General features: G+C 43.4%; 1 protein-coding gene across 1 annotated transcript; it reads left to right on the forward strand.

Annotated features, from left to right (window-relative positions):
• Window positions 1-2,172: 2,172 nt before the first annotated feature.
• On the forward strand, window positions 2,173-10,163 carry FNTA (farnesyltransferase, CAAX box, alpha). Its single transcript, XM_026049945.1, has 9 exons — window positions 2,173-2,378; window positions 2,672-2,757; window positions 3,340-3,454; window positions 4,261-4,365; window positions 5,021-5,147; window positions 5,554-5,702; window positions 7,267-7,329; window positions 7,869-8,040; window positions 9,517-10,163. Exons 1-9 carry the CDS (start codon window positions 2,173-2,175, stop codon window positions 9,643-9,645), a joined length of 1,152 nt encoding a protein of 383 aa, XP_025905730.1. The 3' UTR covers window positions 9,646-10,163.
• The last annotated feature ends 5,785 nt before the right edge of the window (window positions 10,164-15,948 follow it).

Here is a 15,948-nt window from a genome sequence, read left to right on the forward strand (position 1 = left end):
AAAAAAAAAATAGGAAAAAAAAGGGAGGAAAAAGATTTTTAAAAAAGGAAAAAATGGGAAAAGGAAAAAAGAAAGAGGAAAAGGGAAAGGCAAAGAAAAAAAGAAAAAAAGGAGAAAAGGAAAAAGAAAGGAAAAGGGAAAAGGTGGGGAAAAAAAAGAAAAATCAGGTCCCCCCACATTCTGTATATGCTGCATGAGTGTCTAGGCTCCTCCTTCTGCAAACAGCAGTTATTCTCCTTGTGCTGGTAAGGCATGGACAAGAATTTACTCTCCCTGTTCTGAGCTTTATCAACAGCTTTTGTCCTGTCTGTGGTTTCCTCCTTCCAGAAGTCCCTAGGTGCTGGAGCCATATTTTTAAGTGGAAGCCTCAGGTAAGGTTTTATTGTCCTTCATGAAGTGCAGGGACAGACACTAAAGCTGTAAAAGGGTTCCGGGCCAGCAGGTATGTAGCCAGAACCTCCACATTCTGCTTTGTGCGGTGGAATCACACTGTTTGGGGCTGGCTAATACTTTTAAAGTGCTTTAAATTAGCTAGTACACAGGCAGCAGACCCAGAAAGTCAGCCTGAGGAGCAGCCTGTTGTGGCTTATGGAAGAATCTGCCTCAATCCCATGAGATTTTGGTCTGGTCCCTCACTTCAAACCTCCGGTTAAGCTCACATTTTTCGAACTTGCTCAGCTTGCACACCCCTCGGTGACTCTCGTAAAGGCCCAGCTTCTTTTTAGGGAGTTTGAGCCTGCTGCAAGCTCTGTGCTTTGCAAAGCCACTCTGTGAAGCCCCTTGGGCACCAGCAATGCCCCAGATCGCACTGGCAACACGGACACTGGCGCTGGTGGTGGTGGTGCAGCCGCTGCCTGTGCTGTCGTGGGTCCCTGGCTCACCCTGGGTCCCTGCCGTGGTCACCCTTACAGGGCAACAAGCGCTGCCTTGAACGGTGCCTGTCTCTCACTGCAATACACACACTGTGTCAGTTGTACACTGCAACAAGTGTACAGTTAACAGACCACACAAGCTTGGTCACACCTGAACTTGCAGCGCAAGAGGCAAAAGGGCAATTTACTTAAAAGTAAACTTAAGAGTACCTTAGAAAATATGATGCTGTGACAAATGAGCTCCTTCTCTCCCAGACAAGTAATGGAAACTCTTTTGCTTAGCTTTTCTTTTTTTTTTTCTTTTAAGGGACTGGCACTGATAGAGACCAACTATCAAAAAGTCTCCTTACTTTCTTGATTACGCTGGCTATGGGGCAAAAACATCCACCCGTCCTTTTCAAATGCTGGCAATCTGTAATTTTCGTCATTCAATCATTTTTATCATCACGTCATCTATCATGAGCTGGGTCACCAAGCAGCTCTACTGCATTAATATCCCTGTCATTAAACCTTCACATACACTTCCCTGATTCAAGTCTGAGCTAAAAATCCAGGACAACAAACATTCTCATGTCATTTTTCCCTTTCACTTTTCAGATTGTTTTTGCTTCTTTCCTGGTGACTGGAGGGTTTCTCCACCATTGTCCTGTTTTCAGCAATTTTGCCATGTTAAAATATGTTCTGTATTTCTTTTCTGCATCCTTGAGATCGTTCTTTCCTTTGTGTATAATTTTAACATTCCTTACTTTCTTTTTTACAGTTGTTCTGTTTATTTCTCCATTTTTTTCCCCCCAAAGTTCTGCATTTTAGAACTTGTTTCCTTCACCCAGATACTGCTGGATACCTTCTGTCTCGGTGTGTGTGTGTTTCACTGCATATTCTCCATGGCCGTTTTCCCCTGTGTTTCTACAGGGTGTTCCAGGTGTTGTTCTCACAGGTGTTCCTGTGTTTCAGGTGTTGTTCCCTTGTACCCGCAAGCCCCGATACAAACATGAAGACAGAAAGTTCTCCTAGGAAGCAGCTACCACCGGAACGAAAAACAGCCCTGCCGAACACATCTTGTTCAGAACACATCTTGTTCTGCAGATTGTTGTTTCCCCGCATGCGGATTTTTCCCCTGCGCTAGAGAGCACCAAGAAGGACACCACAGTAGGTGTTAGACACCCGAGCTCGTTCGGCTGTCGCAGCCGCTATCTCCCCGCCGCCGGCGGTTGTCAGAGCGTCACTCCAACCGTCACTCCAACCGTCACTCCAACCGTCAGTCCGCGCCCGCTCCGCCCGCCGCCGCCGCGCACTGCGCATGCGCCGCGCGGCCGCCGGTCGCCTCTATGGTTCCTCCCCCGGAAGCAGCGGGGCGGTGCGGGGCAGCGCGATGGCGGCGGAGCCCACAACGGCGGCGGCAGCCGCGGAGCCCGAGGAGGACAGCGGCGAGGCGGAGGGCGGCCTGGGGCAGCTGCTGGAGGAGGAGGAAGACGGCGACGATGGCGGCGGTTACGTGCTCTACAGGTACCGCCACCCCACCCCCCCCCACCTCAGCCCCCGGGCGGCCGTTACGGGCGGGGGCGGTGCCGCGCGTGACGTCACGCGGCGCGTGCGCGGAGGTGGCGGTGGCAGGTGGGGGCGGCGCGACATGGCGGCGCCGGGGGGCGGCGCGACATGGCGGCGCCCGGGAAGGGGCGGGAGGAGGGCGGCGGGGCGGCCTGGCCGCGGCGGCGCCTGGGCGCTCCCGTTGTGTGTGTGTGTGTGTGTGTGTGTGTGTTTTTGTAAAAGATCTGAGCACAAAGGTGGTGTGTTCACAGGGACAGGAAGGAGTGGGCGGATATTGAGCCCGTGCCGCAAAACGACGGACCAAATCCCGTGGTGCAGATCATCTACAGTGAGAAATGTAAGCGCTCCTGGGCCACGGCTGAGGAAGTTAACGTGTAAAACCGTTAGCACTGGTCATGTGCAAAACCCCGGCGGCTCCCAGGTGCTTTTCTCATACGTGGCATCGCTGAGAGCCATCCAGGTTAATACATATCCCAGGAGGGCTTCAGAGTGTGGCCCCTATGCCCAGCAGCTCCAGCGTCAACCTTTTACTTGGAAATTCATTAGCCAGGCTTTTATTTTAAACCCTTAAGCTTCAAGCACGCGCAGCAGGCAGCTCGTGTAGCAATGCAGCCACAGCCCGCGAGCAGGGACGCATTGAACTGCTGCGTGGGGACAGACAGCCAGACACCAGAGTGAGCAGCCAGGCTCTCCTGGACGCTCTTCCAAAGGCACATTTTAAAACACTTCTGCAGCTTTTCCGTTCATTAACGCTGTCATTATAGGCTTCAGTAATCACTGCTGCCTGAGCAGTGTGTATCACAGCCCTCAGGAAGGATTCCTGAAGTATATAAAGTGACTCCAAGGAGTTATTGACCTGAGCCCTCAACCAAGCTGCTTTCCCAGCCCCTGGGTAATGTGCTGTTCGTTCTCTGTTCAGTCCGAGATGTGTATGATTATTTCCGGGCTGTTCTGCAGCGGGATGAGAGAAGCGAAAGAGCTTTCAAGCTAACTGCAGATGCCATTGAGTTAAATGCTGCAAACTACACAGTTTGGTGAGTGGTGATCTTGGTGTTATTGCTGTAACCAGTACATTGCAGCCCCTTCTCTGTGATAATTCTGTTAGTATAATCAGGGTGGGACACTTATATTTGCATCATGGGGCATTGAAAGGTTCCAGCAAGCTCTTAAGGAGAGCCCACTTTCAGTATTTTCCATATCTTGTGATTTATTTTCATTTGGTTTTGAGATTGTTAACCACAGCAGGCAGGAAAAGCCTAACTTTTTAAAATCAGATCTTAAGTCACTTGCCTGATAACATGAGCTTACCAAAATGTTGAAAGCACCTTGATCTGGCTTCAAGAACAGGCTCAAAAGCCAAATAGCTGTTAGTTGTTGGGTTTCGGTTGCTATTTGGGTAGTTACTAATAGTGCATTTTAAAAGAAATGTCAGTTTAATGTTTATATAGAAATGAAAAAAATGAGTTTCTGATATTTGGGGAAGAACTTCTAAACCCTTGAGTGTTGTAACCTCATGTATGGTTTTCGTGCTAACTTGCACAAAATCAGAATTTTACTTTTTACTTTACTCTTTTAAGCATATAGCCATAGTTTCTGTAGTGACTTAACTAGTTCAGATAGGTTGATTTGAACATTAGGACTACAGTAACCAGTTACATTCAAGTTGCTGCCAACTGTTCAGCTGTTGAATGACCTTTAACTAAATTGGATATGTTGTGGTATATTTTATTACATGCTTTTTGACTTTCTAAGTATTAAAAAAGCTTTTGTTCTTGGTTCTTCTGTGTTCTTTGCAAATTTTACAAACCACCTGTCACAATTATTGCTTGACTTTATACAGGCACTTTCGGAGAGTCCTCTTGCAGTCTTTGGGAAAAGATCTCCATGAGGAGCTTAAGTATATTACAGCTATTATTGAAGATCAGCCAAAGAACTACCAAGTCTGGTAAAGCCACCTTTTCACTTCTTTATGTTTCTGCAGATTTTTGTTCCCCGTATCTACACTATGTTGCAACTGTTGATCCTAAAAGTGAATCCTCCTTCCTTCTACGACCATGCACAGGAGTTCAGTGGAATTTGTTCCATTTAGCCAGCAGTTTGTTTCATGTACCAGCAATTTGTTCCGAATTTGTTCTAAATGTATGAATATGACATGCCAAAATGGTCTTGTTTTATTTTAACTTTGGTACTGTCAGGTTCTGACAATTTAAAGTGAAATAGCAAACTGAATGGCAAGTGAGGAGATTTTCTTTATTGGCGCTTACAGTTTGCTTACCTGTAGCTTGTCCCAAATGAATGTGAACTGGAGAACCCAGCAGTGTTCCCAATGCTAGAGATAATATATGGTATTACAAAATTTTATTCTGATGAGCACTTTGGCCTCATTGAATTTGAAAGTGGGATCTTAACAGCTCAGGTAAATGAACTTGTCAGAAATGAGATGTTTTACCAGTGTGTATGTTTCATAAGAATTTGTTGCGTTAGGTGTTTGTATTGTGTATTTTTCAAAACTTTCACTTGGAAAGTTTTGGGATATTTATTTGAAATATTTAAAAGATGTTTGGACTGTTCCAAAAGTAGCTTCCTCTGCTTGTTGTTAGGCATCACAGACGAGTACTGGTTGAATGGCTGCAGGATCCATCTCAAGAGCTTGAGTTTATAGCTGACATTCTTAACCAAGATGCTAAGAATTATCATGCCTGGCAGCACAGACAGTGGGTTATTCAGGTATCTAATCCATGGAACTATCTTTTTACTAAATGTCTTCCTCAACTTGTTAAATTTTGCTTCTTTAATACAACCTCAATGGATTGTATTAAAACAGAGCATTTTGATTTTTAAACTGCATGAAAAAAAAATGCCTTTCAGTGGATGGGAGGTCTTAGGTTTAAACTTACCTTCCAGCAATTTATGAAGATCTGTGGTTGGCCATTTGCTGTTATTTGTGCAAGTTTAATAGTTGGCTATTAACATTATTTGCATCATGTTGCTGGTGTACACTTAAAACTTTGGGCAGAGTTCTTTTAAAAAATTCTCTATATCTAAAGTGCAAAATGCTTAGGTTCGAGTAGAATGTTTTGGAAAGGAAAAATTCTCTGACTGTATCTTTCTGCCCTCCTTCCCTTTCTTCTAGGAGTTCAAGTTGTGGGATAATGAACTGGAATATGTAGACCAGCTTCTGAGGGAGGATGTGAGAAACAATTCTGTCTGGAACCAAAGGCACTTTGTAATTTTCAACACTACGGGCTATGATGATCCAGCAGTTCTAGACAGAGAAGTCCAGTAAGTAATGCTGTTCATTCCTGCATTCTGCATTACATGAGTAAAGGAATGCTTTCGCAGATGTTGATTCCCTTGAGCCTGCCCTAGTTTTACAGCAGCACTTGGGCACACTCTCATGGATGGTAAGTCAGGAGCCTGTGCAAAGGTGAGTATGTCCAGTACTGCCAGCGTTTCTACAGGCTGGGGCAAGCTAATCCTGTTTGGCTGTCTTCCTGTCATACTGTTTGCTCTGGAGACAAAACAACTAGCATTTTGCAGTCCACATCTTAAAAGTAAATCAGCCTGCATGAGAATAAGCAGTTCTTCCTGCTAGTATCTTATATCCTACCCAAAAGACTGAGCTAGAAAGTTTGGAAAGAGAAGCACTGTTTATCCTTCGCTAGTGTAAATGTGTTGGAACTGTGCCAAGTTGCTGGTTTATTTGTATAGTAGTTGCAATAATTGGATGAAAACCTGGGCAGAGCTTCTGGTAGGATGTATCACCTCTTATTAGGCATCTCACACAGCTAGAAAAAGAAACAAACTTTGAGAAATACGTTGTCAGTACAAAAATGACTGCCTAAGTGCTGGCTAGTTTTAAGGAAACACTGATTCGGAAACTATTGCAGAGAAACATGTTTGTAATTGAAGACAATCTGGGCTTTGAGGCATTTGTATTATTGCAGAGAGTGTTAAGAGAAATCTTGCCTGGCTTTCACATCTCAGGGCCCTGATCAGGGCTGGCAGGGCTACAAATATGAAATGATATTTGTAGGAGTAACAAAAACAAGGTACTGCAGTTTTTGAGTTATACTTTGCAAGAAAGAGAGCTTGGATAGACTTGCTTAAAAAGCAAATAAATAAAAGGTTGAATATATTGGTAATAGAAGATCCACCATAATCACTGCTGCTGATGGATGTCTTTACATACTGATGTAAGCTGGCCTTTTCCACCTGAATTGTGGCTTTGTGGCATGAAACGTGACAGGCAGCTGTTGTTGCTTTATATTTGGAGGTGGTTCCTCCCTGCTGTTTCTGTGTACTGGAACTGCTGCAGGAGGCAGTGTGAGGTTAGAGCTCAGGCTGTGCCTTTCTGTGGGTTTTACCAGGTGCAGGTGTTTGGATTCATAACAGAAGTTCTGCAAATAGGTACCTTGCAATAATAACAACATAAGCTGACACTGTGCTTTTATCACTCTAGCCCTTTCCAGTGCCTCCTTGTTCAACTTCACACTCACTGAGCTTCTTCAAGAGACAAGTTATTCCTTTGTTCTGCTATGCCATGAGAATGTGTCATGTTACTTCTTATTTTGGGGGAGAAGTTAACAAACTTGATTTTAAGGATTGATCATTATTGTACAAAATTCATCAAATGAAACCGATTTGGAGCAGTTCTCACACCTGGCCGATTGAAGCCTGCTGTTATGTGGCAGGACACTCCATCTAAGACCTCAGTGAGATGATTGACAAAGAGATTCTGGAATATAGACTAGACAGAGGCGCTTGGGAGAGAACAGGGCACATTCAGGTCGTTTCTAACTGAAATGTTGTGTTTGCATTCACATTTGTTATCTTTTTCTCACAGGTACACGCTCGAGATGATCAGAGCAGTACCACATAATGAGAGTGCTTGGAACTACTTGAAAGGGTGAGGCAACCTTGTGTGGGGGGCAAAGAGAGTATCTGTGGAAAGTACCTCGAAGTGCTGTGTCCCTTGTGTGCTGCCTTGTTGCTGTCTCTCAGTAGCTTTTCAGTTTTCTCATTCCATTGGGCAGGTAGAAACTTTTGTGGGGGTGATGTATTAACTTAATCTCTGCAGAACTTCCCACATACTTTCTAGCAGTGTAGTTCTTGTGGGAGGACTGTAAGTGTTTCTCATGCTTTGAAAACTTGATCCTGTAGTGTTAACTGGTTTTAGGAGTATGGAGCAGGAAGTAATGAGTGTGTTTTCAGTGTCATTTCTTAGCAGAAATTACACTTAGCAGCTGAGAGTAACTATACTGGCTTACTACAAATTGCAGCTGTGTTGTTGCTGCGTTGTATTTATTTTGCTTACTTTCTGTCTCACGTGTTTTTGCATCCCTTAATGTAAAAGTGATCTCCAAATAAGTCAGTCATAACCAAAATACAATTCTTAGCACCAATTTTACCAGCATTATTTTTCAAGCCTATTAACCTCTGTTCTAGGATTCTCCAGGATCGAGGTCTTTCAAAATACCCAAACCTATTAGAGCAACTGTTGGATTTACAGCCTAGCCACAGTTCACCCTATCTGATTGCGTTTCTTGTGGACATCTATGAAGATATGCTCGAAAATCAGTGTGATAACAAGGAAGAAACACTGAACAAGGCATTAGAGGTAGGTTTGGAGAGCTTGGGTTTTCTTTTCAGAGATAATGCCAGTTGCTTTCTTATTGTCAGATCCCATGGGATTAACAATTAACCTCTGCCATGTAAAGAAATTAAATACAGCTGTATAAAGTGCTGGACTTGAAAGACTGAATTGCTGTGGTCCTCTCTATCAAGTTATAAATACTAATGTGACAGTTACAAAATCATCACTGTAACTTTTCTTCCCCGATAGTAAAGTTTGTAATAATGCATAAATAAGAAGGGAAACATGTAGAGTTTCCACTACTGACATTTTGCTGCAAACTCACTTTCTTCTTTAGTGAATCTTGTCCTCAGAGTACCTGTATTTAAAAGAACCTCAAATTCCCTTTCCACTTCTTAGGTCTGGTTTAAAAAGCTGACTCTAGCTTAAAGGCAAGCTGAAAATCTGAGGGCATCAGTAAGGGATATCAGGCACCATTTCTTACAGAGCATAAATGACTTCTGAAACATTGCACTTTATGGTTCCTATTTAGAGAACTCCTTGCTGTATAGTGGCTTCCAAGAAACAATTCGTTCGCTTTTTTTTCAAGCCAAACCAGAAAGAATGATTAGCATCACACTACTTGCCCAGGGCCTGCTTGTTCCAAAAAATATATTTACCAAAAATTTTTCTTTTCTGTGTTTTGGGACTGTGTGAAATTACACCTCCCAGTTTCATGTCCTTTAAAGTTACTCCACCGAGTTTGGCTTCTGCAGATATTCAGGCCTCAAAGCTGCTACTGCCAAGTCCTTTTTACTAAACAAGACATAAATAATGAAAATTGACTACAGCATCTGTGGACAGTATTGATATGCTGTAAATTCAGTACATTGTGACCAGCAAGCAGTCTTGAGTTCTATATTTGACTTCAGCACCTGCAGAAATATCTATATAGTAGCAGCTCTAACAAATTGTGAGAGTTAGACCTAAGCTTTGAAAATATTTTGGAAGGCCCGTGAGGAAGCAGCTCCAATCACTGTATTTGGAGTGCTGGAAACAAAATAACAGCTTGTCTGACCCTTTGTTTTAGACTATGTAGTTGACTAGGAAACAGGTTTGTCCAGGGGTGACCAGCTTGCCCCGTGGGTGCATCCTGCCCCACAGTTGGATCTTGTGGCAGGTTGCTGATGTTTGGTGATACTAATGGCATCTAAGAATGTTCTTTCTCAGGGTGCGCATCATTCCATGGCATGGGCACTGCTGTTCCAGTTACAGTCAGATCTAGTGGCCCCAAGCAAATCCTGTCTTGATTTACCCGTTTTCCAGTTTCCATTCTTTGATATTGACTTACTATTCAGTTGGTTTCACTTGACTACTATTGGCTGATTAGCCTGTGAATAAAATATATTTTGTTGGTACAAAAGGAATTTCTAAGGCTGCCTGACCCATGTATTTTATGAAGATAATTAAGGATTGCATAATTTTCATATAACACTTGTCACTGTCTCAATTCCTTCTCAGCTGTGTGAAATCCTGGCTAAAGAAAAGGACACCATCCGAAAGGAATACTGGAGGTATATTGGAAGATCCCTCAAGAACAGACACAGCTCGGGCACTGAACAGAGCTTGCCAACAGAGAAGCAGCAGTAACCAAATGTGGAAGAAAACAGTGTTAAGCTCTCAAGCTGTCCTAAAGGAATACCAAGGAGGGGGCCATCAGCCTGTATGAAATGCTGTGTAGTTTTCCCTGATCATGAGGTATTGTAACAAAAAGTGGAGTGCTGCAGCCATAATGAAGAAGGCAGACATAGTCTCTTGAGTCACTGCTGCCTCTGTTGATGGCTGTTGGTGAAAAGTACCAAATAAAAGACTTATTTCATAGTAAATAATTTAGCAAGTTTAACTTTATGTATTTATTGAAACGTACTAAACCAGTTTCTCGCACTCTGGCTTGTCTGTTTCGGGGCCATCTCTCCCTAACACTGTCATGTCAGGCTCTGCAGTGATGACTGCAAGTAGCTCTATTGGATATAAAGTAACCTTGTTCCCATGACTGCAAGTGGGAGCTGTTGCCGTGTGTGGGAACAGCTCCGCAGCACTGACAACACATGTTATTGTATGAACTAACAGCTACTGTCAATTTGTAATAAAAACAGATGACGTTAAAACATTTCGGATCCATATTTTGTGTGTTGCTGTTTTTTGTTTCTTTGTTTTCTAGACATGTGTATGCTCCGTGTATGTTAGTCCTTTTAAGGGTTTTAGAGCTTCTTGCATTAATACATATTTTGCCGTGATGTGTTCTGATCGCAGACCCTTTAAGTGTTCTACGTAGAGGAACTGGCCTTGCACAGTTGGGAAGAATGCTTTGAACGTCTAGCAAAATCTGCTGAGATTCTTGGCATCCTGTTCAGCCAATTGAATAGTGTCAGGGAGTTTCTTCACCTTTTGTGTATGTATTTATAAGCAGACAAAACAGAAATAATCAACTAAACATACTGTAACTGGTTTTATTACATTATGCTCCCTAAACTGCAAGGGAAGGAAGGGGGTTGTGGGGTATCTTTCTGCAATAGATGCCTCAGTGTCAATGTTCCTGTGGGATTTGATTCCTTCCCTATGCATATATTCAGCTGAGAAGTTGTGTGGGTTTGTTTTTGTTTTTTTTTTCCTAGCAACTGAAATTTTCCCTTCACTGCAGAACTGCTCAGTAAGTGCACACCTGCAAAGAAGGCTGCTGCATCTGACTTGTTTTCAGTAAACAGCTATTACAAACCATATTCTTAGTGTAGAGTGCTCGTCTAATATGATATACTTTTGAACGTGGAGGGAAAAAATGAGTAATAGTATTTACACCATAAATGAAATACCTAATACCAACCATTAGAAGCTGAAGTCACCATGCTGCTGATAATCTTCTGAAAATTAAAGCAGGCTTAGTCAATGCGTTCTTTAAAACAGCACTTGGGGAGCAGAACTGATAAATAAAAGCCCTAAATTTTTTTTTGAAATTTCCTAGCAGTAGAGAAAGCATTTTTAAAGTGATTGATGAAAACTTAAAATGGACATGAACTTCAAGCTTCTGGAGAGAATTTTACTCGCTGTTTTTTTTTTGTTCTGTATTTGAAGTTCCAGTTGAGAACCCTCTAAAAATGTTCCTATGCAGTTAAATGGTTTCTAATTGGAAGTACACTAAAATTTGAAAAGCTCTGCCTCAGTTTTGTGACAGCTGAGATACATTGAGCCATCAAAACTGAAAATGACAGGCTGCCTTACTACAGCTTGCAACTGTAGCTACCCAGCTTTTAATTTTAAAAATGGCTCTGAGGCAGAACTGATGGAATTAAAAACCTCTCATCTGAGGCAAAATGAGTAATGAACAGCCAAACCTTACAGTAGGAAGCAGTGCATTACCTTAACCTACCGGTATTGCTAGTGATGCTACCTCCTACGATTGGGTGACACATGCAGCTCATCTGTTGTCAGGTCTCATCTGTATAAGAAAAAATACTGCTGTTACTGACTGCATGTGCTGATACAACTACCACGTACAACTTTATTACAGCCACATCTGTAATAAAAATCCTCAAGTATAAATGGAAACTGTACTGGTACAACTGTCCCATGTGTGTGTAATTGCATCCGAGAATGGAGTATGGAGAATTGTTGAAGTACGTGAAGTAATTTCCTGTGCCTGCTTTCACTGGAGGGTTTTTAGTGTCTTTGCTTAGTGTCTCTCAAAGCTGTTACTGACTCCCACCACTGACTCCCATCTCTGCGATTTGGCTGACAAAAGTGTGAGTCCTTTTCTGTCCAGAGCAAAACCACCTCGGCACAAAACGCTCAGACAAGTACGAGCATGCTGTCGTGCCGCACCTTTGGTGTGGCAGCAGGAACCTCCAGCAAGGAAAACTTTTCAATTAATTACCCTAGCCCCAGGAAACACTTCCTTCCATGTGATAGCAGCCAATTCATACAGTGCAGAGGTGATAAGGGACTCACAGAGAGCTCATATGCCTCAGCAAGAGCACAAAACACCTCAGAGCTTTCAGGGCTTTGTTTGTTTGTTTTTAATACATGAATATATGAGCAACATGCAGTGTTGGGCTCGCCCAAGGGGCTCATGAACACTGGTGGACTTACCTACAGGCAAGCTCAAAACAGGCACTGGAAACACCACAGTAGTGGTTTTTCTACCTTGTGTTCATGCCTGGAATGTTTCTTCATTAAAACCTGGAGCCGCATGTCTCAAATGTTATCCCAGATAATATCTAACATTACTGATCACAATATTGGTACCGTAAAAAATGTTGTCCATTCCGGCCCTTACCGTTTTCCCAACACCAGTGCCTCCGGCAGGCTGTTGTTATTGTGGGATGATGCGCGTGCATCACAGTTCCCCTTCTAAGCCTCTGTATTTAATTCGTGGTCACCTCTGTGGCTTCTGGATTGACAGCAAGTTTCCATAGCACAACTTTGTGCTTCAGGTAGGTTTATTTGGAAAACTTGAGTAATATGATATTTGGCTTATTTGGGGCAAAACTATTAATTAGGCTGTACACTATTTCACTTCTAGTCCACAGGTGACCAAACTGCTGCAGTATATATTTTTTTTTCATGTAAATAACAATCTCTTCTAAGTGTCTCAAAATGAAATTACTTTCTTTGTCCTTAAGGAGCTAATGTGAGACTTTTGATACAATATATTCTAACAGTAACAGGTAGGAAAATGGTATTTGAATTTAACAGCAACATGATTTTTGCCCTTTTCAGGTTCTTTCCAGAACCTGACAGCCTGGGCTGGCCTCTTTAATTCTGTCTTACGATTAGCACTGCCATTTCAAAATACTCAGCACATGAACAGCACATGAAATCTCTAAAGTGAATGGTAAAATTTGTCTCTGTAAGTCATTATCTATTCAAGGGTTCAAAAGGAGCAATCTGTCCCTGCTACAAATCACAGATTCATCTCCACTCTTTTTCTCTTCCCCCCCTTTTATCTTATCTAATGCACCACTTGATTTAAGAGCATACAACCTTCAGTCACAAGAAATCTTGGAAGATAGGAGCCTAACTCTACACCTGAAGTGATGCTCTTGACACTGTTGAGAGAGAATAATTTCTCTGAATCTGGGACCTACTTCTACCTGTTTAGAAAAGAATACCTTGCCTTCTGTTGCTAGAATAGACCCTGAATTGAAAAAAAAAAATATATATATATATATATATATAAGTTTACACAATAGTATATAAAAAAGCATAAAGATTCATGTAGAAACCTCACCTCAGTATGTTTCTGTGAACAATCCAAGGTAAGCTCCTTGAGGCTAAGGCTGTGTGCTTCACTATAGATTTCAATTACATCATTGTTAGGTCACTCTCAATTATCTTTGAAAAGTCAGGGCAAACAGGAGAGGTGCTTGAGAGCTGAAGAAAAAGGAAAAAAAGAAAAGCCAATTTCACTCCAGTTTTCAAAAAAAAAAGGGCAAGAAGAAGGACTCAGGGATCTACAGGACAATTAACCTCCTTCATCCCTGGAAACAGCTCATCCTGGATAGCATTTCCAAGCAGATGAAGGGCAAGAAGATGATGAGGAGAGATCCCCCTCCTCTACGTAGCCCCAGAGAGGTCACATCTGGAGTCCTGTGTTCAGGCCTGAGCTCCCTGTGCAAGAGGGACATGGAGCTCCCGGAGGAAGCAGGGGACTGGTAGGATGGGGAAGGGACTGGAGCATGTCTCTGCGAGGAGAGGCTGAGAGAGCTGGGACTGTTCAGCGTGGAGGACACTGAAGCAAGATCTTATCAATGTGTTTAAGAGCGGACGTAACGAGGATCCAGCCTCTTCTCAATGATGTCCACTGATAGGATGAGAAGCAAAGGGCACACACTGAAAAACTCCCAACCTCAACTCTTCCGTGATGGAGCTCTGGGATACTTCCTCCATAACCGGTCCCAAAGAAGCCATGGGATATGTAGGATATGTGGTACTTTTTGGGGGAAAGGGGTTGATAACCACTAGATGGCACTGTGAAATTCACCCTGGGTTCATCCAAGCTGCATGTGGCCCAGAAGTGTTGTTGGGGCTGCTCTTTCTCCATGCAAAACAACTTATTTCACCCCTGCTAAGAGCTGAAGAGCAGCTGCTTGGTGAGCCAGTACGTAGCCACGCAAGGGGCTCAAGCACAGGCCTCCTGACACGGTCTTATCACTGAAAACTGGTGCTGTTAATTGGAGGGTCTTAATAAACAGAAGTAATGTTTCTACCTCCAAAAGTGGAAACCTTGTATCATATTTACTAATATTTAAGTACCCGAGGGTAGAATGTAGGGGGGAAGGAGCCAAACTCTTCTCAGTGGTGGCCAGTGACAGGACAAGGGGCAGTGGGTACCAGTTGAAACCCAGGCAGTTCCATCTCCATGTGAGGAGGAATTTCTTGGCTGTGAGGGTGCCCGAGCCCTGGCACAGGCTGCCCAGGGAGGCTGTGGAGTCTCCTGCTCTGGAGATCTTCCCAACCCGCCTGGATGCCGCCCTGTGCCCCGTGCTCCGGGTGTCCCTGCTGGAGCAGGGGGCTGGACTGGATGAGCTCCAGAGGTCCCTTCCAACCTCAACCACTCTGTGATTCTGTGACTTGCACTCTGTTTGGTGTCCTGATGTTGTAAAGTAACTGAGTGACACGAGGACAATTCCTTGTACTTAGAGGGTAATCTGTGGGCTAAAAAGCTACCACATCAGCACTGTTCATGAGCAGGGATCTTTGCACTGTGAAGGTGTCTGATTGCACCCTGACTTCTCATCATTTTATTTTTGAATTGTTCTAAGTAAGTATGTTTTATTAAAACAGTTAAGTATTTGCATGGTTTCTCTGTACTGTTTGAGTCATCCCTCCAACAGATACCAGAAAAGCTGAATAAATGCCTGGGCTGCTCTCCAAAAGCTCTGGAAGCTAGAGAAGGAAAAGGAGATTGTTGCATGTCCCCTTTTCTCTGCCTTTTGGTCATAGCCTGTCACAGGACAAGAAGATGACAAATACTTTTTTTTTTTTTTTTTTTTTTTTTGGGTTTTCAAGGATGACAGCCATCGCTCCCCACTCTAGCTTCCATCCACACCACGGATGTGAGTTCTGCTCACCATTTACTCTCCAGAAGGCAATGACAGAGACTGCACTTCCATGCTCACTAGCTCTGCTCACTTGCCTGCTGCAAAACAAGCCAAAATGGCCATTTTAAGGCACCAGCTGTGTGATGGGTTTGAAGGGCTCCCAAGAACATTGCTCTTTGTGGAGCTGTCTGGGTTTTCGCAATCAGTTGAGTGGTGGGGCCCATCACGTTACTAAGTGTTCGATGAGGTCTAGCCCACAAACACCCCGAACCTGGCTGGAGTCTGCAACATGTGGAGAGACACTTAGTACTTCAACCACGGAAGTGAAAACTTGAAGTACCTGTTTCCAAAAACAAGTTTCAAAATGTCAATATTGATTGCTCATTGACTGAAAATGAAGAGCTGGTAGATTGAGAATAGATGGTGCTTTGTTTCTGGCATTCAGAAGGAAAATGTATAAGAGGTTTTTGTTTTGGACAAGATGCCACTTCTTATTTAATGGGGGAGGGCATTCAGACACCCTGAAAACAGATGGGTTTGATTTGTCACTAGTGGCGTCCAGGCACAGCTAAGTCACTTGCGGACCTGGAATTCTGTCTTGTGTCATTGCAGAAGGAAGGGGCAGATGGAGCATGAGGAGTCTGGGGCAATCCGGAGTCCCTTCTCATGCATCACTAACAGCATCAGCTAAAAATATCACAGCCAATAATAATTTCAGGAGAGGGGCCTGCTGCAGGATCCGCCAGAACTGCTGGGCACTCTGTGCATTTGCAATGGGAGCCCTGCCCTCCCTCCACGTTGGTCTGCATGGAGCTCCTCGTTGCTTCTTCTCATTGCTGGTAACAGACCCGTGGCT

Source organism: Nothoprocta perdicaria, unplaced genomic scaffold, assembly GCF_003342845.1.
Source record: "Nothoprocta perdicaria isolate Ctin4 unplaced genomic scaffold, notPer1 scaffold_63, whole genome shotgun sequence".
Classification (NCBI taxonomy): Eukaryota; Metazoa; Chordata; class Aves; order Tinamiformes; family Tinamidae; genus Nothoprocta; species Nothoprocta perdicaria.